The sequence below is a fragment of the Scardinius erythrophthalmus genome, assembly GCF_964197995.2.
Source record: "Scardinius erythrophthalmus genome assembly, contig: HAP1_SCAFFOLD_187, whole genome shotgun sequence".
Taxonomy (NCBI): Eukaryota; Metazoa; Chordata; class Actinopteri; order Cypriniformes; family Leuciscidae; genus Scardinius; species Scardinius erythrophthalmus.
The window spans coordinates 27,883-53,001 of NW_028296424.1; the positions used below are offsets into that span (position 1 = coordinate 27,883).

The 25,119-nt window shown below is 36.7% G+C and overlaps 1 protein-coding gene across 1 annotated transcript; it reads right to left on the bottom strand.

Annotated features, from left to right (window-relative positions):
- Positions 1–14,890: 14,890 nt before the first annotated feature.
- On the bottom strand, positions 14,891–19,496 carry LOC308686350 (uncharacterized protein). The gene is made up of 4 exons (XM_081394754.1): positions 19,428–19,496; positions 18,974–19,059; positions 15,915–15,937; positions 14,891–15,611 (listed from the first exon to the last, which is right to left on the bottom strand). The coding sequence occupies exons 1-4, from the start codon at positions 19,486–19,488 to the stop codon at positions 15,398–15,400; spliced, it is 384 nt and encodes a 127-aa protein (XP_081250880.1). The 5' UTR covers positions 19,489–19,496; the 3' UTR covers positions 14,891–15,397.
- Positions 19,497–25,119: the final 5,623 nt, after the last annotated feature.

Here is a 25,119-nt window from a genome sequence, read left to right on the forward strand (position 1 = left end):
ATAGGTCATCAGTACAAGGCCCTGAAGGTACTCAAAAGATTACGAGACAGCGCCACCTTTTGGTCAAAAGTTATAATTAAATTCCCAAAAATGCTAATAACTTTTGACTACGTATGTTTACGCTTGTGGGAAAGTTATGAAATTTGGCACACTGACAGAGGAGAGTCTGAACTATCAGCCTAGCAAATTTGGAGTCTCCAACTCATTTCCTCTAGCGCCACCAACTGTCCAAAGTTGTACTCATGTTTATGCTAATAACTTTTGAACCACAAGGGCTAGAAACAAAATTCCGTTTTCATCTGATTCCGTAGCTCAATACGATTCGATTGCACCCTATGACGTCATTTTCCGTCATGGAAAGTTTTCCGCCATTTTGAATTTTCCGAAAAAACTACTTTTTCGAACTCCTCTTAGACCGTTTGTCCGATTTTCACCAAAATTGAATTGTATCATCTCCAGACTGTGCTGACTAAAAGTTATGGATTTCGTGTCGATAGACGAAACCGTTTTCGTATAGTGCAGCAGCAAATTTGAGGCATGATGCCAATAGCACTTTTCAGGCTTTATCTCTGCAATGCTTTGACATAGACACCAAACTTTGTATGTGTCGTTGTCACTTCACTCTGACCTTATCACATCAGTTTTGTAATCATGTCAACTTGAAAAATATGAATATTGAAAAATATGTTTTATTTTATTTATAAAGGTTTAACATTTAATGATTTTTCAGCATTTGACAGATTATATGTAAAACAATGTTTCCAGTACACCATAGCTCTACAAATTAATATCACAGCCTTTATATTTCAGTAGAAATAGCTGATATACATTAGGGATTCAATATAATTGGTGCTTGGAAGCATCATTGAACAATTGCAACAGATTATTTATTTTTTTTTTTTTTTTTAAATTGACCTGTCGAAAATCCTTATACGTCATTGACCCTTATTGATCATCACTTGTAATACTTATGGCACCAAGACAGAAATTCTATCAACAGAAAACACTGCTTGCATTTGTATTTTATACAGGATAAATATTTTATGGATGGCAGTTCCCATATCACCCAGTAGGCTATGCATCCCTGCAGTTTAGCCTATTGATTGTTCATATAAAGACTTTTATGACTATGTTACAATTAAAATATTATCAAAAAGAAGGCAAAAGTCATGGCGGTGAAGGACATGAGTATAAGAGGAGTTGATTGTTATAATTCTCAGAATTATAGTTTGTACAGATTTTTTTTTACTTTTATACCATAGTCCAGTGGTTCCAATAGTTTTTAGAGTGTTGTACCCCGAACAGATTATTTTTTTAGCAGGGTTAGGCAATCATATATATATTTTTAAATGTTCAATAGAGAAATATGCAATGTATGATTTAAGTATTAAACTTAAAACAGTAGGGGGCGGTAAATCACTGTGTTTATGATTGAGTCAGTCATTAATTTAGTACGGTTACGAAGCAAATGCCTGTATTTATGAATTGTTTATTAAATCATTAACTCCAGTATTCGATCAAAGCCGTACATACGTTCAGGAAACACTGATGTGTGCTGCAGTCCTGCTGTGGCTTTCATTGAATCTTTTTTTGTTACAAAATTGTTCAATACTTTACTGCTTGCGTGTGTGCTTGTGGATTCAGTCACTTTTGACAGCAAACTAAATTTGATATATATTATATATTTGTCATATATTATGCCATTTTGCCTGTTAGAAATACATAGTTGGTTTTAATGTTATAAGGTGTAGTAGAAATAAATTAATGGCAAGAACATAGTCTAGATTCTATGTGGACACAATAATGATTTGATGCAAATAGCAATGCATGCTTTAAACAGTTTAATGTAGCTACCCTCAGTTTAATTGATGTTCTAATTTAAAGTGCTGCCTTCATAAAAACACAGGTAAACACACATTTTTAGATAGTCACTGGATTCACGTCTGCGTACGAAACATTCAAGATCACAAAAAAGTTCAAAGGTAAAACAAACCTTTTAGAAATTATACTAAAAATAATGACAGAATTCTTAGTATGTATTAACAATAAGTAGCATTTTTGTATTTAATTAATTAAATCAATATAATAATAAAAATACATACATTTGTATCATCAATCTGTAGAGGCATATAATTTTTAAGTACAATGTATCTCTAAAAACTTTAAAACATAAACTGGCAGTCTAGTTACAATGTGCATATTTAAAAATGTAAAACAATAGTTTTAAAGTAAAATAAGTTAATAATAAACTATTTAAAATACAAAACTCTTGTATCCAGACACAGGTGAGAATAATGGGCAAATGATGAAAAAAAATTACAACACACTTGAAACATTGGCACCTCAGAAAACAGGAAATAAACATAAGTATAAACTCAGACACTATTGAATTATTTTTAATCAAAACACCAGTCCTAGAACAGAAACGAAGCATGACAGTTCCGAAATGCAGCTCTTCATGCCTAAATAGTACATCACAAAAGCCACTGTGGTGTTGGGCAGAAAGACTAAGGTGGAGCAGAGCGAGGAAGACACCACACAAGTGCAGGAAGAGCCCATGGGTGTGCAGTGGACAAAGAGACCAATACAAAATCAATGGAGGTTACCATGGCAGAAATGGCATAGTGGGATGCCTTGGAAGACCAAGGCAAAGTGAGGAAGGCTGGAGAACCAAGGTGATACCACTGTACTGAAGGGCCAAGGTGGAGGTAGAAGGTCTGCAGATTGAGGTACAGCTGCTGGAAGTAACAAAGGTGGTGGAGCTGTAGGGATGGACTACGGTGTTTTGGAGGGTGCAGACAGAGTCAGTTGTTTTAACTAGGAGATGACAGATGATGTGCAGTGTCCACATAGTCCTACAACACAGTAAAATAAAATGTTGTTGTTTATTGCAGTTGTATAGGATGTTAAGCAGATTAACAAGTAGTAGGCAAGTGACAAATATATGCAAAACACCAATTCTAAATATTACATATACTCACATTAAATTCATTTTAAAGATGTTTTTGTTCAGTAAGAATGACAGAGTGGGATGTGTTGATGACGCCAGAGAGTTGGAGAATCACTTTGATACCAGTGGATCAGATGACCAAGTGGAGATTGAAGATATGCAGGTCAAGGTGAAGCTGGTGGGAATGAGGATGATGATGCAGCTGGAGGGATGAAGGTCCCTGGTGAAGCTGAATTATTGGAGGGTGCAGACATAGCGGTAAGCCTGGAAGTCTGTTGTGGAACCAGGTGGATCACAAACCAGGGCAGAGTCAGAATGATGAGTCTGAAGAAATGAGAACACACTAGAAACATAGGCACCTCAGAAAACACGAAATAAACATAAGTATAAAGTCTGAAACTATTGAATATTTTTAATCAAAACACCAGTCCTAGAACAGAAATGAAGCATGACATTTCCTGCAGTTCCAAAAGGCAGCTCTTCACGCCTAAATACTACATCACAACAGCCACTGTGTTGGTAGGCAAAAAGACTAAGGTGGTCTAGAGCGAGGAAGACACCCAGTGGAGGAAGAGCCCATGGGCGTGCAGTGGACGAAGAGACCAATGCAAAATCAATGGAGCTTACCACGGCAAAAATGGCATAGTGGGATGCCTTGATGGAGCCCGAAGGAATGGAGGCTCATTGTGGAGAGGGTGCAGACCAGTGCAGATCAGATGGAAGACCAAGGCAAAGTGAGGAAGGCTGGAGAACCAGAGTGAAACCACTGCACTGGAGGGCCAAGGTGGAGGTAGAAGATCTGCAGATTGAGGAACAGCTGGTGGAAGTAACAAATGTGATAGACCTGGAGGGATGGATTACAGTGTTTTGGAGGGTGCAGACAGAGTCAGTTGTTTTAACTAGGAGGTGACAGATGCTGTGCAGTGTCCACATAGTCCTACAACATAATACAATAAAATGTTGTTGTTTATTGCAGTTTTATAGGATGTTAAGCAGAGTATGCAAGTGACAAATATATGCAAAACACCAATTGTAAATATTAAATATACTCACATTAAATTCATTTTAAAGATGTTTTTGTTCAGTAAGAATGACAGAGTGGGATGCATTGATGGCGCCAGAGAGTTGGAGGATCACTTTCATACCAGTGGACCAGATGACCAAGTGGAGATGGAAGATGCACAGTTCAAGGTGAAGCTGGTGGGAATGAGGATGATGGTGCAGCTGGACGGATTGAAAGTCCCTGGTAAAGCTGAATTATTGGAGAAGGTAGACATAGCGGTAGGCCTGGAAGTCTGTTGTGGAATCAGGTGGATCACAGACCAGGGCAGAGTCTGAATGATGAGGAACCCGTTGAAGCCGAGGGACAATAGGCCATATAGTAGAGCCAATGGAGTGAGAAGCCAAGGTGGAGCCAAGGCAACAGAGATCAAAATCAAACAGGTTAGCAAACTGAGAAAATCGCTAGCAATCAGCTGAAGAAACAGAGCACTTTGAATACATAAGAGATAATAATGAACTAAAATAGACACAAATAAGCATAATGGCTAACCAAGGAAACGAATAAGAACACACTACAAATATAAGCAACTCAGAAAACAGGTAGTAAACACAGGAAAATTTGAACAAAATGAACATTACAATAGTAGTTCTAAAACAAAACAAAACATAAATAATATTGATGCCTAATGACTACCTTGAACCAGCAAGTTTTCAGTCCTACTCTTGAGCATTGGCTATTATGCAAAGCCACACGTACTGTATGGGACTTGTCACTACATGGTGGGTACATTTGTAATGTAGTTATAAGTATCTACACTTGTAAATGCAATATAATTTTGTTTACATTGCATTTACAAGTATACATCCAAACAATGCATTTTAAAAAATCCATTGAATATACATTGTATCCACATTGAAATACAAAGTGTAAATTAGTTATTTTTTGTACTACTGTCCTGTTGTGAACAAATTCTGCTTAAGGAAGTATGCATGTTGTCATTACTATGCCACATCTGTGTATCATCTTGTATAATGTTGAAATGCCCTCATAGTATACCTACAAACATAAAAAAAAAAAAAAAACATACTTTTCAATGATGTTTTAACTTAACAAAATACTAAATATGAAAGTTAAACATTTATGCAAAATAGCATTAATAAAAAAAAAATATTAATACTCACATCAGGTCTGTATTTAGAAGCATAGTTTTAGCAAAGTGCAGTCTTTTGGTTGTGTGCTGTGCATCAAATGAAGTGGGGAATTTTCTCAAATAGGTTGATCAGATGGTCAGTTGTTTTGAACTAGAATGTGACGGATGACTTGTAGTGTCCTCATAGTCCTACAAAATAGTAAAACAAAATGTTGTTGTTTAATGTAGTTTTATGCAACATAAGAAAATGTATGAATAATATGATTATGAAAAGCACATTCAAAACAGTATTGAATAAATAATAAATATACTCACATCTCTGTGAAGATCATGTTTTGTTCAACAAGAAAGCCTGCTTATTTTTTCTTTTTTTCTTTCCTATGTTGTTGTAGATGGTAAGAGATGATTGTAGATGGTAAGAGATGAAATGTTCTTTTAACAGGCGATGGTCACTTGTTTTTGTTCAGATGAAGGATGAGATGGTCAAATCTTTGAGCAGAGATTGAAAAGTTCAGTTGTCCATAAGCTCCAGATTGTCTATTGCTTGAGAAAGGTTTCTGCTAGGGAATGTGAAAGTAACACTACAATTTTTGGCATTTTACAATAAAAAAAAAAAAAAAATCATAATTTACTTAAATGAATAAATAAAATTCCCTGTATACAAAATGTATACGATTATTACATCATAGGCCATGAAAACAGTGCTGTAAGTAGAACTACATATCTTCAACTCAGCATAAAATTTGCTGTAGAATGATGATATTGAAGAAAAACACCTTAGCTAGTTCAGGAAAATCACATTATACGTCCCTGATTTACAATGTATTTGCTTTTGATGTAAATATATCTGACATGCTAGTTTATTTTAAAACATTTTAGAAAATAAAAAATTACCACATGCTAAACAGAAAATTGCTTGTTCTACTTAGAAACTGACAAAATGTTCACCAAATGCAACTACTTTACAGCATGGACATAGCTTGTGTGGAAGCCATTCTGAATCTCTGTTCAGAACTGATGCAAAAAATCTTTTGATGCCTGTTATTTAAAAAATTCAAGTATGTAATTTGAATCCTAGAAACCTGAATACCTAATATGATGGTCTGGCCCCATAGTCCAAATGTCAAGCTAAAACCATGTTATAAAGTGATAACTCTAATGGGTGTGGTTTTGCATAATAGCCCAAAGTTGCTGATTCAAGCTTAATAAAAATGTAGTGAAAAAAAAAAAAGAGGAAACCTGGGTTGGCTGGATATATTTTTTTGAATATATATATATATATATATATATATACAAATTACCCATTGTACTGATTTTGCAACAAATTTCTAAACAAAACAAAAACTGTTACATGGACAATAAATCATTGGCAATTGTTGTAATTTTAGAGGCTATATCTATGTCATATAAATCTTTTTATAAATAAACATATTTTGTAGTTACTACCATAATTTTATCTCCCAATTCCTGCAGCATGGCCTACTTAAAATCCACTATGGATTATGGAGTTGATTGGCACAATTTTAAACTATAAAACAAATATATAAAAAACAATATAAGTTAAACAATTTTGGAGTGATCTCGGACCTGACTCCTTGGTCCAAATGCATTGGTGAATTTAGATAACCTCAAGTCGATCACATCCTCAACAGTAGCAATGACTTTATCAAATGTCTGCCTTATAAACTTTTAGTGGTAATTTACACACCATGGTGACCATGGTAAGGGTGAATCAGGATTTCTATTCTGGAGAGGGGGCGTGAGAAATGGCTATTATATATCTAAGGAACATAGAAGGTGCACAAATGATCCATTCCTGGCTGCAAGAGAAAGTGATAAAAAAACAAGTTTTGTTTACTCATAATTAAAAAGAGATTCAGTAGTTTGATGCAAATTTAAAAACATTTAAAAATAAACCCTATGCCAATCAACCCCTGTGCCAGCCAACCCGGTCTCCATTTTTCCCTCCCCTAGGGAGCCGCCTTGTCTATTGCCTCCCTACCCACCCCGTCCCCCAATAGCAGGCGGAATCTTTACCACAAATTTGATCACAGCAGTGAAATGAGTATTGCCTGATGAAAACTATAGTAAGTTTGCACAATGTCAACACTTATACCTTCCATATCTTTAGTATAAACGTGATCTAATAATGTACCTTTTTCTGTGGTTGGATTCTGTACATGTTGACTGTATCCATGAGTTTCCATTAATTTCACAATTGTAGATGAAGTAAAGATGTCTTCATTAAAGTCTCCCATGATTATTTTCTGTCCTGGATGGTTTTCCACCTCTTCAATAACCTGTAATAGCTGCTGTCGAAACATGTCAGTTTTATATGAATTGGGCCTGTACAACAGCACAGCAGTCAAATTGACATGTGGAACTGTAAAGTATAAACATTCTAAGTTCCAGTTCTCAGGAGTAAAGATGTCACACTCAATTTTGTCAGAACAATATATTCCAACTCCACCTCCTCTCTGATGTTTTAGATCAGTAAAAACAGCAGTACTGTTGTCATAACACTTAGCTCTTGGGTTGTGCTTGAACACAAATTCTGGAATTTGTGGTTCTTGTGCTTTGTCCTCAGCATTTAGCCACGTTTCTGTCAAACAAATACAATCAGCGTTCATTAGAGCTTTATGCGCAACAACATCCTGAATGTGAGCTTTCAGACTTTGTATATTAACCAGTGCTATTCTGAATGTACCAAGTGATTTAGTAAAACTGTACTCTTCCAAAGGGAATTTTGGCATATCTTTCAAGGCCAACTCAATTTTGTCATTACAAAATATAGCCGACTCTTTAAAGTCCTCAATTATTAGCCCACTGAGAGATCTTACACGGCTCAATGCAACATATGCTTGCCCTGCTGTAAAGATTTTCTTTAGTGATACAACAGCTTTATCTACTGTGAGTCCTTGAACTTTGTGAACTGTACATGCCCATGCTAATCTGAGAGGAAACTGACGCCTTATACCACCATCATTTGTGACTTGGTCTTCTTGTACTTCAATTACTGTTGAATTTTGTGAAAATCTCTGGCGCGTTTTAGATCTCTGAATTTTACCAACATTTGGATTATCAAACTCCACATGAATAGCTGACGGGAAATCATCATCATTGTTTCGACTTTCACTGATGTGGACCACTGTACCAAAAGCTCCATTGACGAGACCATCTGCAACATCAATATTTTTTTTTAACATGACCTTTGCTCCAATACCCAGGGAAACGCATGCAGACAAACATGAATTGAAAACTTTTGTATGAAATCCAACTTTACGTTCCATTCGTCCAGTTTTTGAATTTTTCACATAATCTTGAGCATGTATACTGATTGCCTCTGGACAACATTCATGTAGTCTTTCAATGTTGTATTTATCAACTTCAGCATTCGTAGAGAATATGTGAAGATCATTACAAGTCTCTCCTGTTTCACAGTTTTTCAACATAGCAATATCAGCTGTGGCAAGACATTCGTTTTTCTTTCGTACTCTGAGCCGATTTAACATTTCAGCAAAACTTGAATCTTGTTGTCGAACAACTTTAGTTAATTCAGCAAGTTCAAAGTTATTCTCCCATAGGTTTACTCCTTTTGCATCAGCATAGAGAGCAGTGCCTTTAACAGGCGGAAGCTGAAAATAATCTCCCACTGCAAGAATGCTCACTTTTCCAAAGAGAGAGTAGTCACCAGTTTGTTTTATTTGTCGCAACCTTCCGTGAATATATGACAGCAGACGATGGTCAACCATAGACACTTCATCAATAATCAAAATTTGCAAACTACCCAATTTTGTCCGTAAAGAGTTTATTTTGTCATCACCAAGAGGCTGATATGGCAGTTTGACGTTTGCACCAATTGCAAATGTATGATGTAAAGTGGAAGCTCCGATGCTATATGCGGCAACTCCTGTAGATGCGCTTAAAAGTACAGTAATGTCATCAGGATTCTCAGACAGCTGAGATAACAGTCTGGAAGACTCATACTGTATTGCCTTAATAAGATGACTTTTTCCTGTGCCTGCTCCACCAGTAAGAAATAATCGAAATGGTTCAGGGTTTTGTCCAAGTATTTTCTGTAGACACCACTTTTGCACTTTGTAGAACACAGCAGATTGTTCCTCATTTAGTGACCTCAGTAAATGCAGTGCATCATCTCTTGGCATTGTAGTGTGGTTTGTCTCAATTGTACACACAGTTTGAGGATTTCCTGTAAGATCTGGAATAAGTTCTTGAGTGTCATTTTCATCAGGCAATAGTTTATCCTTCATCAGTTCTATGCATTCATCACGCTGTTTTTCTGTTTCAGGACATATCTGGGCCCAAGCATCTTCTAAATACACATCTTGCTCTAAAAGCTGTTTAGCTCTGTCTATTTTGTCACTTTCCTTTTCAAACAATTCTCTGTTGCCATCAACAATGGATTTCACTAGTTTCACGTCACAACCACTTTTTATGACACCACTTTTGTAAAACTCCTCATATGTGGTATAGTTGCTCGGCTTCAGATCACAGTCATCGTAATATGGTAAGAAAAGCTGCAGCAATGAATGATAATATTTTTCTGGATCTTTAGTGGGTGAAAACCTTGGGTACCTCACTACTGCAGGTTCAGTTCGTGTCCTTCGTTTGACATGGCCATTGTTATTATTCAGTTGAATTATTTCATTTTCATTTGTTTTGTTATGTGAAGAAACCTCTGATTTTGTCAGAACTCTGTACTCAGAACAAAACCTGGCAAGACATATGTTTTCTAGTGGTTCTTTCTCTGGTCTGTTTTTGTACCTGTCAATGAGACTTGTCATCCAAAAACTGCTTTCATCATCAGACTGGTCATTTTCCACTTTGTTTCGCAGCATGTTCAAAGGCAAACTCATCTTTACAGGATTTTGTCCTACCGGAATAAATTGTACTTTACGAGAACATTCCTTCAAATGCATTCCTGTTAGTCTGTACACAGCCTCTTGAGCAGAGATTTCTCTATTGTGCAGATAGACACTTCCCAACTGTTTTAATGACGCTTTAGCATCAAGATTTCCATTCATAGCCTCGCTCTGAGTACGCTGGAGTAACAGACCCATCTCTTGTTCTGCTTTTGTGATGTAACTGATTATATAGACCACTACAGAAAAAGCATCTGTGACATACTGAATATCCATATTCCCTTGCCAAGCACGCAGTAAATCTCTGTTATACTGGTTTACCCAAACATCTTTTGGATTTCTTTTCAAGACAATACTTTTCTTTTTGGTACACCTGTTGTATGCTTTTTCAAACATAGTTTGATTAATCCCAATAGATGAAAAAAAGGCATCAACTGAATCAAAATTGACATCAGAATATAAAGCAGTTTTGACTTTCTTTGTAATTGCACTTGCTGTGTCATCTCCATCTTTCCCTTTCAACTCATCTGCATGACTTGGTCTTGTAATAAACGTACGACTGGATGGTGGTCGTGGGAAATTAAATCTACAAACTGTATTTTTCTTGCGACATGTTTTTGAATGTCTTGTACTGTGCTTCTGAACACTGTTCACTGTTTCGTAAAGTACAGTATCATTTTCTGGTGGTATCTCACAAGTGATGTAAGTGTCAATGAACTCAGCAACCGCAGGATCATTGTCTGCGTCATTATCATTGAGCTTCGGAGCATCTTCCACCCAAAACAGACAGTGAACATGAGGAGAACCACGCTGTTGAAATTCAACACGATAAAAGTAGTCTTTTATCTGGCCAATAGGTTTTGCTGGTGACATTATGACATTTTTTAGAAAACAATGCCATCTGTGATCAAACATTCTTGCTGCAGTGACAGGATTTCGTCTTATGAGTCCACACTTTTCAGACCAGTCAAGCTCATCAGCATTTATTTGTTTCCCCTCTTGCTTAATAATAGTGTTCATCATTTCAGGCCATCTCAGATCAGCAGAACTAAAAGATGCAAAGAATGTTGGTATGCCTAGTTGTCTTATCAGGGCAAACAGATCTTTTTGCGTAGACATCCAATAGGGAGGAGTTCCTCTTACTGGTCTTAAGAACTTATATCCTTCATCATAATGTAGTATTCTTTGCAAAGAATCAGAGTCCGTCAGCATATCTTGTGTTACCTTTAAGCAATTTTTTTCAGAGCCTTTTCTCAGTGCAATTGATACATTAGACACAATTTGATCAACTTCTGATATATATTGTGCATAAAAAATGAAGTCTGTGCTGTGTGCAAAACGTCCATCTGCATTTAGAATTCTTGCATTTAGATATCGTGACAATGTGATTTTTTCCTGTCTTTCGTCATGAAATGTTGGACCACCAGTAGGATAGAGAACAGGGAAACACTTTGCCTCATTGTCTTTTTCAGTTAGTAGCCTAACAGGACTGTTACCTTCTCCTGGAGCAACATTTAGTACATCATGAAAATGTTGATCAATTATTTCTGAACCCAGATCAACAGGTTGTAGTGATGTGTCTGACAGAAGACCATTTTGTTCTTTAATATATGTTATATCTTCCTCTGGATCATCTCCAGCTCCATTATGATCATCATTTTTATCAGTTACATCTTGTTCCTCCACTTCAAAATCATCAGCATCCTTGTCTGATTCATCAGTTGCATTCAAAGAGTTTACCCACTGCTCATTAAACTCAACATCATTATACCATTTATTATGTCTCATCAAATAAGACAGTGCATGTCTGACACGATCAGTGCTGACATATTTATATTCATAATGGCCTTTATATGTTAATTTCCGTTTCAGTTTTATTCTTATCATGTGGTCATCACATTCATTACGTGGGAGAATATTTGAGACATCTGTGGTATTAACAGGAACACACACTACAGGTCCATGACAGCCATTCTGTTTTCCACGGGGAAGACAAAGCAACTTCATAAAAGGAATATTGCGTGCAATAAGATGTTCTTCCAACGAGTTCAGACCTTTTAGTTCTTTTGGAACGTCCACCAAATGCATGTTGTTGGCAACACTCTCTTCAGGCAGTTTCCCACCAAGGATTTTACGATGACATGTATAGCAAATCCACAATTTACAAGCCGGATTAGCTGATAAATGGCATCTATTCTCACATTCATTGCTGCATTCATGTAAATACTTCAATGTGATGCATCTTTCAGCCAAATCAGTAATTTGTTGACCTCTGGTTTTATAGCAATCTCTTCTACATTCAACGACCTGTTTTCTGAACAATAAACGATGACAAACACAGCAAACAAATTCTGGACCTGTATTGACTTCTTGATGAAACTGATTAATAGTGAAATCAATGTCTTTCTGTCTCTCCCTCTGTTCTGCAGAAATTTCAGATCTTTTTTGTTTTTTACTCATACGAAAATTTTCATCGTCATGGTATTTCTTTTTAGAGTATTCACAAACACTTGTTTTAAATGCGAGGTTTCTGCGATATTTTCTCTTTGAGTATTCACAAACACTTGTTTTAAATGCGAGGTTTCTGCGATATTTTCTCTTTGAGTATTCACAAACACTTGTTTTAAATGCAAGGTTTCTGCGATATTTTCTCTTTGAGTATTCACAAACACTTGTTTTAAATGCAAGGTTTCTGTGATATTTTCTCTTTGAGTATTCACAAACACTTGTTTTAAATGCAAGGTTTCTGCGATATTTTCTCTTTGAGTATTCACAAACACTTGTTTTAAATGCAAGGTTTCTGTGATATTTTCTCTTTGAGTATTCACAAACACTTGTTTTAAATGCAAGGTTTCTGCGATATTTTTTCTTTGAGTATTCACAAACACTTGTTTTAAATGCAAGGTTTCTGCGATATTTTCTCTTTGAGTATTCACAAACACTTGTTTTAAATGCAAGATTTCTGCGATATTTTCTCTTCGAGTATTCACATACACTTGCTTTAAATGCGAGGTTTGTGCGATATTTATTCTTTGAATATTCAGACACACTTGCTCTAAAGGCTTTATTGCTCTTATACTTGGTCTGAGAATAGTACCGAACAAGTCTTTGAAAACTAGCATTTTTGGAATACTTAATCTTTGAATTTTCACGTTTTGACTCCTGTACATGAATATTGTTCTTATATTTCTTTCGAAGCTGATCAAGTTTCTTCTCCTTATAATCAGTGTCTTCACAGTATTTGGTTTGACAAGTTTCAATCATATTCTGCCTATATTCTCGGTTTTGACGGTATTTCTTTTTAGAACTCTCTATTTTTTTCTGCCTAAAATCGGCATTGCTGTGGTATCGCTCACGTGCTCTTTTGGATTTAGAGTTCTCATCTGTGTCATTTAATTTCCTTTTTCGCAAACAGCGATTTGTCCTCTGATCATGCACTTCAATGTTACAAGCTTGTGCACAAACATTAGCTTGATTTCTATGTTTAACACATGTAACAACTTCATAGTGATTTCCATTGCAGTGCTTCAAATAGATTGCATTATCTGTAAATGACTGTTCGGTAGGGGCGTGTGCATTCCATCTGTCATCATTAAAGGTCATTATATTTATTTTTAAAAAATCAGCTAGACCAAATAATTCCACATGACTTCCCCACGTTCCTGAAAAATACATTTTAGACTGTGTCAAATAATCTTTCATTGATCTGTCCTCTTCTCTTAAATATTTCACAAATTTAGAACTGTTATCTTCCAGATGTTTAACAACTGCACGCCTGATTTTCAGGTGTTTCTCTTGATTGCCGCATACTGCATGTGCTATTGATCTAAACAAGCAATTACCGTCTCCTTTAATGCCCTTTGTTTTACACGGTACTCCTAAAGAACACACATTTGTGGCTTGAACAACAACGCTTTCATTAGTCAGCTGTAAGCATGCACACAGAGCATCCTCATCTGCATATGTTAACGGTTTGAAACTAAACTCAGTATTTACTGTAGGGCCAATAATGATATCATCATCATCCATTAATAAATTATCATGTAACTTGCTTATATGTGAAATTTTGGACTTTGTCTGTACACGTCTATTTTTCTTACTTGAATTCACACAGGTGTCAACCGATTTGCACATAGTTGCTGGTTTGTCTACACGTGTTTGTTTACCAGTGTCTGCGACACACTTACTCTGCTTTGTTGCTCTCGTACGTGAAACTTGTGTGACGCTTTTTTTAACAGACTTACATGACCTTGTCTCAACAGTTAAAGGTTTGGAACTTAACTCGGCATTAACTGTAGGTCCAACAATGACATCATCCATTAATACATTGTCATGCAACTTGCTCACATGTGAAACTTTCGACGTGGTCTGCACCCGTTTATCTTTCTTACTTGAATCCAGACATGTCTTAACAGATTTGCACATAGTTGCTGGTTTCTGTGCACATGTTCGTTCACCAGAGTCTCCAACACACTTACTCTGCTCTGCTGCACTCGTAGGTGAAACTTGTGCGACGTTGCCTTGTTGACCAGACCTACATGAACGCATCTCAGCACTCGTTGCCTTATCGATTACTGTTGCTGTCACACCCGTCACTTCAAATGATTCTCCCTGACCTTTCAGTGATGTGGCAAGGTTATCAACATGATAAAACAACATGTAAATGTCGTCACAATAAACTACTACGCTTGTGCCTGCATTAGACTTAACCATACCTTTATCATCACGTGAATGGGAATCAACCACAGCAAACATTGACCCTGCCTTTATAACTGCACAAATGTAGCCATAAATGTTCAACAAACATGCATCAGACTGAAACAGGGCCCTCTGAAGTGCATCCTCTATAGACATGCACACACCTCTCAATGCACCATCATACACATCATTACCAAAAACACCACTCAGAGAATCTGACATCTTTATTGAGAATGTTGTGTTGAAGAGTGTGTGCACAGTTGGCAATTCTGGAACAGCAACATAACCACGCCATGCTGAATCATTGATCTTCCCCTGTAAGTCCATGGATGTGTACAGGTCATCTCCATGCAACAGAACAGCATCCAGGTCATCTCTTGTCCACGTCAGCACATCCTTCAGCACACTCATCATGACTGCTGTGATGCTGTTTGCTGCACACTGTCTGCCACGGTTGAAACCAAATCTGGAATCAGCTTGATGGAAGGAACCCTGTAAGACTCTCTGTGGAAAATAATCAGAGTTATCGACATCAAGAGATGAACACATCGGAAGGTTATTGGAATCCATTGAAACATTATTGCAAGCCATTGAGGGGTTATTGTAAACCATTGAGGGATTATTGTAAACCATTGAAAAATTATTGGAACCCATTGAAAGGTTATTGGAAGTCATTGGAAGGTTATTGGAAGTCATTGGAAGGTTATTGGAAGTCATTGGAAGGTTTTTGGAAGGTATTTGGAAGTTTTTGGCAATTGCCGGAAAGTTTTGGAAATCCAGGCTCTCGACAGTAGAACCAGAGAACGATGCCTTTTTTTCAAGAGGAGGCATAACCTCAGCCAACTCCATGGAGGAAGTGAGCAGAACGCGCTCAGCATTCCTCCTCTTTGCCGCCCGGGACCGACGGAAACCCTTTCCACGTGGCATCTGCAATTATATGAAAACACACAGACATATACAGACATATATATATATATATATATATTTATTTGTGCCCTTAATTTGTACATCCTTTTTGACAAAAACGTTCTCCTGAACACATTACAAATGTGTTTACATTCACAAAAATACACGGGTACAAAAATAATTTTTCATTATAACTAAATTACCAATGACCAATTGATTCAATTAACTTGTAAACTGTAAAATAAAGCATGTATTTAACTTCTACACAATGCCTTGTATTACCTATATTTTCACATAGATAAAAAATAGTTTACCAGGCCTTACCTTAGATTACTTCTGAAAGTCTTCTGAAACACAAGGAAAAATCTCAAATTCAGTTCACACAACATTAATAGACAATTAGTCACCAATTATGATAATCAATTATAATAATCAATTTCAATGAGTATCAGTATTTGTTTCATTAAAAAGACAAACTCATAAAATTCATTAAAAATATATATATAATTAGTCTTTTCAATCTATTAAAAATGTACTACATTACACATTCACCAAATAATCACTATTAAAAATATTTGAGCTTTTAATGATTTTATATTGTAATCATTTCACAGTTATTCTCCACATTAGAAGCAAATTAATCTCAGTGGCATCATTTCAAAGACAGGGCTTAACCTAAACCAGGATTAGGCCTTAGTTCAATTATGATATTTAAGTAGGTTTTATAAACATGCCCTAGAAAAAACATTACTAGTGTGCATATTGAGACAAAACAATGATATTAAATAATATATATTTTGATAATATAATATATATTTTAAGATATGTCTAAAATCACTCAAACATGCATTTTACCCTTGGACTAGCTTAAGCCTTGAATGTGAAACCAATGGAGTAAATTTTAAATATTTAATTGAGGATAGGAGCAGAATGCAACTCAATGCATATATTTATAATATTTAAGAGTGCTGGCCTACATAATTAGAATACGTAAAGTAGCACAGAGGCAACACTATACACTTTTATTTGCACAGACGTGTTTCTACGCATGCCATCACGCAGATCGTCAAACTTCATTAAATATTATTTCTCGTAAGGTTCGAGTGGTGTCGTGTGTGTGTGTGTGTGTGACAGAGAGGAATTAGAAACAAGCAGAATGTGGTTGTTTGTAAAGCACACGCATCATCATGTATCTGTTTTAAAACTAAGCTAAGACATAAATCTGAAATTATCTTAATCAATATAGAATCGCTGGAGAGAATCTATAACACAATATCACATAAATTAAACAAACTGTTATGCGTAGCGTGCCAAGTTGATGCTTCATCTGCAATACAAACTGGTTTACTCTCGCACATCACGGGACCAGACTGTAATCGCAGCTTTGCACTTAAAAAAAAATGCATTTCATCATATCACAAATGCAATTAATTGTTCATCGCTAAGCTAACACATATGTATCTGTTACACTATATAGTGTCTGTATAGAATTAATAGTAGAATGAAGTAGAGAAATAATAACAAATAATATTTTGTAAACCAGCTGTTTCGTTGCAGTAATGAAACAAAACACATCAATACAAATGTCAGGATCCCAATGAACACTTAAATTAAAACATAACAAACCAGTATATAATACATACATGCACGTAAGCGTGGCCAATGTGGCAAAAATATCATATAACGATTATTTAAATAAAATAAAAAATCACAATTAACAAATTTATCACAGTTCTTTTTATGTTGGTTTTACCATTTTGCAAGTAACTAATCTCCCTATTTTTTAAACAAAACATTACAAGGTAACAAAAAGTAACAAAAAAAAATAATTGCAAGCATTTAGGCCAAAGTGGCAAACATAAAAATCGTTGTCAATATTTTCTTTGTTATTAAAAATTACAAACAAAGATACACATTGCATATACACACCAAAATATTCAAATAAACAATGCTTTATATATTATTATTACTTTTCACCTACAGTAGGTGTTAAACAGTAACATTAAAATACAAAAATAAAACACTAAATTGACTTTACTGTATTTATAGATTGATTCGTATTAAAGCTACTAGTAAAGTTCTCAGTCAACAGCAAATAGTTATTTTCTCCTAGTCCCCATTGACTTCCTTAGTATAGTTTTCCCTACTATGCAATTCAATGGAGGTCAGCAACTTTATGGATAGATACATTATTCAAAATATCTTATTTTGTGTTCAGCACAAGAAAGAAATTAATACAGGTTTGGAGCAAATTTAGAATGAGTAAAAAATGACACAATTATCATTTTTGAGTGAACTTTTCTTTTAATGATAAGCCGAAACATGTTTATTATAAGGCTACTCTGTCACTTTAAGACCTGCACGCGACGCGTCTAATACACGCATGACTCGCACCCAGTTTTCTCTCAAATGTTTTCTTGCTTTCACTTTAGTCATAAACCAAATGTGTTTACGTAAATCTTTTATTGACAAGTATTGGCTTAATAAGACACAAAGACAACTTAGTCCATTAACCAAGGCGCTGTTTAACAGGCTTTAAGTGTCTAACATACACTTCGGGTTTAATGCGCTCAGAAACACGCATGAACAGCGCATCAGCACACGAATGAAATATTTAACCATGCAAATGCAAATAATGCCCTTTAGTGAATTGCAGTGTCCCGTGAGTGTAACTCTACCTCTGCATTAACATGTGATGTCAATGCACGTCGCGTTGTACAGTGGCGGAAACGCCAGAAAACTGATAAAATGTGTGCTACTATTGCATGATAATATATTTCTTCAAAAGTAGATCGTGAACGTATTTTAATCATCTACGAACAAAACTCGTACAATCTGAATTCATTCCGATGAATGAATCTGAATATTGTTTACATGGACACTAAACGTGATCAAAAAGCATTCGCACTACAAATGACAACCGGAATATTTACCTCACAGAACAATACGCACTTTAGTCTGTCGCATTTCGTGTTGTTTTCTTATGAATCATGATAGGCTCTCTCAAAATGGTACAAATACGCACATTCCTACACGTACTGAACTAAAGTTAATGCTCTCTTCAACGACCACAGGATTCGAGAATAACATATTTTCAAACGAATCATACCTTCAAAACACCTCATCTATACAACACACTACATATAGGATTATTTTAAAATACTTTTGCATGCTATTTTGTTAAGATTAACGTTAGCTTTACAACACCACAATGAGCAAACCTCATTAAATTAAAACACCAACTAACGCCTATTTCTCACAAATAAACATACACGTCAACTAATATACACATACTTCAAATTATGTTAGATATATTATGAATAAGCAATAATAAATACTGATTAATAAGATTATATAGACAACACATGAGAGCACGTTCTTACCGTTAGAGAAATGGGAACACAATAACTTCCTACCAACCGGAAATGTTCTCTCTGCCAACAGTCGCAGCTCCCCCAGTGGCTGGGATCTGGGAATGAATAAACATTTACCCTCCTTGCATACATAGCATAACTTTTACTTTATTACATTAACATAACTGACCATTTATTCACCAGGGGTCTCATTTATAAAGCGTGCGTACGCACAAAACGGGGCTGGAAACGTACGTACGCCAGTTCCCACGCAAAGGTTGTGATCTATAAAAAACAAACTTGACGGGAGAATATGCGCACCTTTAAGCAAACATTGAGCCGTGCGTACGCACATTCTGGAGACAAAGGGAATTGGCGACACCGATGGTGAGCTGGAGTTAATTGTCTTTTTGGTCACTTTTAGACAGAAAATCAAAAGAAAATTTAACATACAGAAAAATAATACAAATATAATTTCACTCACCAAGCTTGTCACTTGAAGCAAATATCCATCCCTTCTTAAATGTCCGCGCCAGCGAGCGCATTGGGCCGTTTGAAACTGACGCAAATAACAGTTTAAATAAATAAAATAATGATTTAAACTATGTTTTACTTCTAATATATACATTTAGATTAAATATGCCATTCATATTAATGGAGTTGCACTTAAACATGAAATCATTACTCAGAAGTTACAACATTTTTATATTCAAATTCAGTCAATAGAAATATTTGTTGTGGATGCAATGTTTTTGAACACTTTTCCTCTGGCATGCTGTGTTTTAATGTTTTAACCACAGAGAAAACTGCTTATCATGATAATACCAGATTGTCTGAGAAAATAGTTTCGTGCAAATAATGCCCAAGGCCTATCTGTTTCCATTAAAAATATCAATTAAAAATACAATACGGCCAGTGGAAAAGATTGAGAAAAACTTTCTCTGAAATGTATTTAACACTATTTGATGTATGTATTCAAAAACAAGGCAAGGATAGGCAACAACTTGATTTTTATTAATGTAATGTGTCTTGTACCGTTAAACGTTATCACGTGTATGAATAATCATATGCAAATGATATGCAGATGAGGATCTGCATAGTAAAATAGGCGTTGTAAGCTGTTCGTGGTCATTCCACAAAATTGGTGCCTTTTGTGTCCCTGAGAAATAATCAGACGTAGAATTACTATAACAACAAATAAATTTGTGATTTAAAAACATAATAGTACTATGTATTATTTCCTCAAGATTACATTAAATTAAAGTCATTTATATATTATTTTAAATAATAAAAATTGCATTTATGCTGATAATGGTAAAGTTTTTGGCCTGTCCCTCCCTGTGATTGTTCTTTTTCAGCAGGACTTTTAATTTGCAAATTGAACACAAAATTATACAACAATCACATTTTCATATTTTTCTAAGTATAGTGTCACTGTTAAGCAATGTTTTGGCATAAATATACATTATTTTTAATAAAATATAAATAATTTTATCGGTATCCCCTGATTTCATGTCATGCCTGTTACCCTCACCAAACACCCCTTGTAAAATAATGGTACATTCCTGTGACATCACTTCCAGAAAGTTACATCATCTCTCATTCATTATTCCAACAGTTAGAACACAAGCAAGTTTCTCTCTCTCTTCTATAATACTCTATTTTGATGATTTATTAGGTTTAACTGAGGTGCGGACATCATGCAATGTCAAAACTGTTACTGATTGTTAAAGTATAAATTTAAATTAATGTAATCAATATCTACAAGTAATATCCTTTCAAAGTGTACAACATGTGCTTTTGTGGCCTTGCCCTAATAGCTAGCAATTAGCAAATTAGCTTGAATTTGTCAAACCTGTTACTGTCAGGCCTGTTACTTTTGTATAGTAACAGGTTTTGACATGTGGGGTAACAGGGATGACATAGATTAGGTGTCACCTTAGCCACACTGTTTTTAAAGTTTATCGGTGTAAATTGCTAACATTTTTAAAGGTCATCCTGGGTGTTTTATTGAGCTAATGCCTATATCATTTAGAGTTGGTATTGCTGGTGCATCTGTATCATCTCAGGGAACCGAGGTTACGCTAGCATGCAGGGATGCCAGATCAACCCCTTGGCCTGAAAGAGGAGGTCCCTCCTCACTGGTATCAACCATGGAGCAGTGCTCGTCAGCTGCATCAGAACTGGGAACCAGGCTTGGTTCGTCCAGAGCGGAGCCACAAGTAGCACTGCGCATCCGTTTTCCCTGATTCGCCCTAATACCTGCGGTAAGAGCGTGACGGGGGGAAAAGCATAGAGCAGGCAGCGGGGCCAGATGTGAGCCAGCGCATCCCTGCTCTTGGAGAAAAAGTCCGAACAGTGAGCATTTTCCTGAGACACAAATGGGTCTACCTTCGCTCTGCCGAATATCTTCCACAGCAGTTGGACTGTCTGCGGATGTAAAGACCATTCCCCTGCCAGAACATTGTTCCTGAACAGTCTGCCTGGTCCTACATTCAGGTGACCTGGCACGTGCGCTGCTCTCAGCAAGCGCAGATTATGCTGAGCCCAGATCAGGAGGCGTTCCGTCAGCCTGTAAAGGCTTCGGGATCTGATACCTCCTTGGGAATTTATATAGGCCACCACCGACATGTTGTCCGATCGGACCAAGACGCGGTATCCTTTTATTTTGGGACAGAAAACGCCTCAGCGCATTGTCAACTGCCATAATTTCCAGGCAGTTTATGTGTAGAAGCTTTTCCCGTTCTGACCACTGGCCAAAGAACGGTCTGCCCTCGAGCAGCGCTCCCCATCCCGAGGTGGAGGCGTCCTTGGACACTACCTTCACACTCGAGGAAGTCCCCAGGCTTACACCTGACCTGTACCAGTCGGTCGCTTTCCAAGGTTTCAGAGCTGAGATGCATTTTTGATCTACCTTGAGGCATAAGAGACCGGAGGTCCACGCTCGACGCAGTACTCGCGCTTTAGCCAGAACAGGCCAAACGGCAGGACTTTGTTTTTGACACCAAACTTTGCATGTCTCATTGTCACTTCACTCTGACCACATCACATCAGTTTTGTGACTGCGCCACCTACTGGTCAAAAGTGATAATCCATTAAATCATATTTTTAATTACTTTTTATATGATTTTTCAGCCATTTCGCCTAAAATCATACTTTTTCGTACTCCTCCTAGACCGTTTGTCCGAATTTCACCAAAATCGAATCGTATCATCTCCAGACCGTGCCGACTAAAAGTTATGTATTTCGTGTCGATTGACGAAACTGTTTTCATATAGCGCAGCAGCAAAGTTGAGGCATGATGCTAAAAGCACTATTCAGGCTTTATCTCTGCAATGCCTTGACATATTAACACCAAACTAGTTATGTGTCATTGTCACTTCACACTGACCACATCACATCAGTTTTGTAACTGCTCCACCTATTGGTCAAAAGTGATAATCCATTAAATCATATTCTAAATTACTTTTCATATGATTTTTCAGCCATTTCATCTAAAATCCTCTTTAAATGTATTTAATTGCTCATTGTTCCAGTTGGTCTGACACCTTCAGCCAAGTTGGCATATCCTGTCATCTGCTTGCGCTTGGCCCCGATAATTGCTGCTTGCAGCTATATTTAGGGGCCAAGCACCGAAGGTGCGGAGGCACCTATTGTATCTGTTCCGTTTCTTATTATTATTAGGGGCCAAGCACCGAAGGTGCGGAGGCACCTATTGTATCTGTTCCGTTTCTTATTATTAGGGGCCAAGCACCGAAGGTGCGGAGGCACCTATTGTATCTGTTCCGTTTCTTATTATTATTATTATTATTATTCTTCCGCCATGGGAGTCTATGGCAGCCCATAGAACCGATTGCGGGAAAGTTGTTTTGGTTTGACATTCTGATAGAGGACCGTCTCAACATTAAATACACCAATTTTGGTGTTTCTAAGTCATTCCCTCTAGCGCCACCACCTGTCCAAAGTTTCACTTTTATTTTGCTAATAACTTTTGAACCAAAAGACCAATCAGCGAAATTCTTTTTTCCTCTGATTCCTGAGCTCATGGCGATTCGATTGCACCCTATGACGTCATTTGCCGTCATAAAAATATGGCCGCCATCTTGAATTTTCAAAAAAAGCTACTTTTTCGAACTCGTCCTAGACGGTTTGTCCGATTTGCACGAAAATTGAACCAGATCATCTTCAGGTAGTGCTGACAAAAAGTTATGGAATTCAAATGGATTCGTCAAACCGTTTTCAATAAACGCACAAATACATTTTACGTAGCGCTAGCAAAAACAGTCGTAAGGCCGTATCTCCGCAACGGTTTATCGTATTCAGACCAAACTTGGTACTTGTACTCACAAGCATGACCTGAGGCTACATGCTGTGTTTCGGCGCAGCGCCACCTACTGGTCCGGAGATATGAAAAATGGCTATTTTTGCTTATAACTTCTGAACAGTTTGTCCAAAAATCATACAATTGGTCTTGTTAGATTCAGGGCAACATGCCGAGTCGACTGATATCCAATTTGACCATATCGGTCATTTTGGCTGTCGGCCATTTTGAATTTTGTGCTAAAATTCTGTATTTTATGAACGCATGAACGGATTGTTACGAAACGTGGTATGGGTCATCAGCACAATGCCCTGAATGAGCCTGAGAAGTTTCGAAACAGCGCCACCTAGTGGTGAATTTTTTTTTTCAAATGATTATAACTTTGGGTGTGGTCGACTTATTTTCACGAAACTCATCTTTTTAGACTCCTGAATCGTTGCCGAGTCCTACGATACCAAACATGCTAGGTTTCGCCTTACGGTTTGTGTAGCGTTGTGATTTAGCGCTTAAAAAACATTTGGCTATATCTTTGAAACCGCTAGTCCGATCGAGACGAAACCACCGTCAGAAGTTTGGAAACATAGGTCGATAGCTATACGCCAATGCCCAAATGCGAAAATATTGATGTTTAGGGGTACTAATTTCCAATCAAAGTCATGTGTCAGTCATTTTTTTCGTGTTTTTTCATATAAATGTCTATAACTCCGAAGCGAATTGAGATATTTTCACCAAAATTGACACACATATGTATGGGCTCACTCTGAGGACACGTAAAAAAAATTGTGGGACTGAGCCTCTTGGTGGCGCTATAATTGAACAAAATATGAAATTCCCATTGACTTCAATACAGTTTTGTGAAATAAAATGCTATACTAAACAAATGCATTGGTGTAATATTACGAAACTCAGATTGTGTCATCAGCACCATCCCCTGAAGGCAACCAAAATATTTCAAGACAGCGCCACCTAGTGGTCAAAAGTTATAACAAAATTTCCAAAAAGGCTAATAACTTTTGAATAAATCTGGCTATTGAAATGCCACGGGTCTTAATAGATTCCTTGGGTCAAGCCGAGAACATAGATACCAAGTTTTCCTTATTTGGCCAAACTTCCTGTCCGCCATCTTGATTTTCATTCAAAACCTACTTTTTCGAACTCCTCCTAGACCGTTTGTCCGATTTTCACTAAAATCGAATCGTATCATCTCCAGACTGTGCCGACAAAAAGTTATGGATTTCGTGTCGATTGATGAAACCGTTTTCGTATAGCACAGCAGCAAAGTTGAGGCATGATGCCAAAATGACTATTCAGGCTTTATATCTGCAATGCCTCGACATATTGACACAAAACTTTGTATGTGTCACTGTCTACTTACTCTGACCACACCACATCAATTTCGTAACAGCGCCACCTTTTGGTCAAAAGTGACAATCCATTAAATCATATTTTGAATCACTTTTTACATGATTTTTCAGCCATTTCGCCTAAAATCCTCTTTAAATGTCTTTAATTGCTCATTGTTGCAGTTGGTCTGACACTTTCAGACATGTTGGCATGTCTTGTCGTCTTATTCTGCTTGGCCCCGGTAATTGCTGCTTGCAGCTATATTTATTATTATTATTATTATTATTATTATTCTTCCGCCATGGGAGTCTATGGCAGCCCATAGAACCGATTGCGGGAAAGTTGTTTTGGTTTGACATTCTGATAGAGGACCGTCTCAACATTAAATACACCAATTTTGGTGTTTCTAAGTCATTCCCTCTAGCGCCACCACCTGTCCAAAGTTTCACTTTTATTTTGCTAATAACTTTTGAACCGTAAGGCCAATTAGCGAAATTCTTTTTTCCTCTGA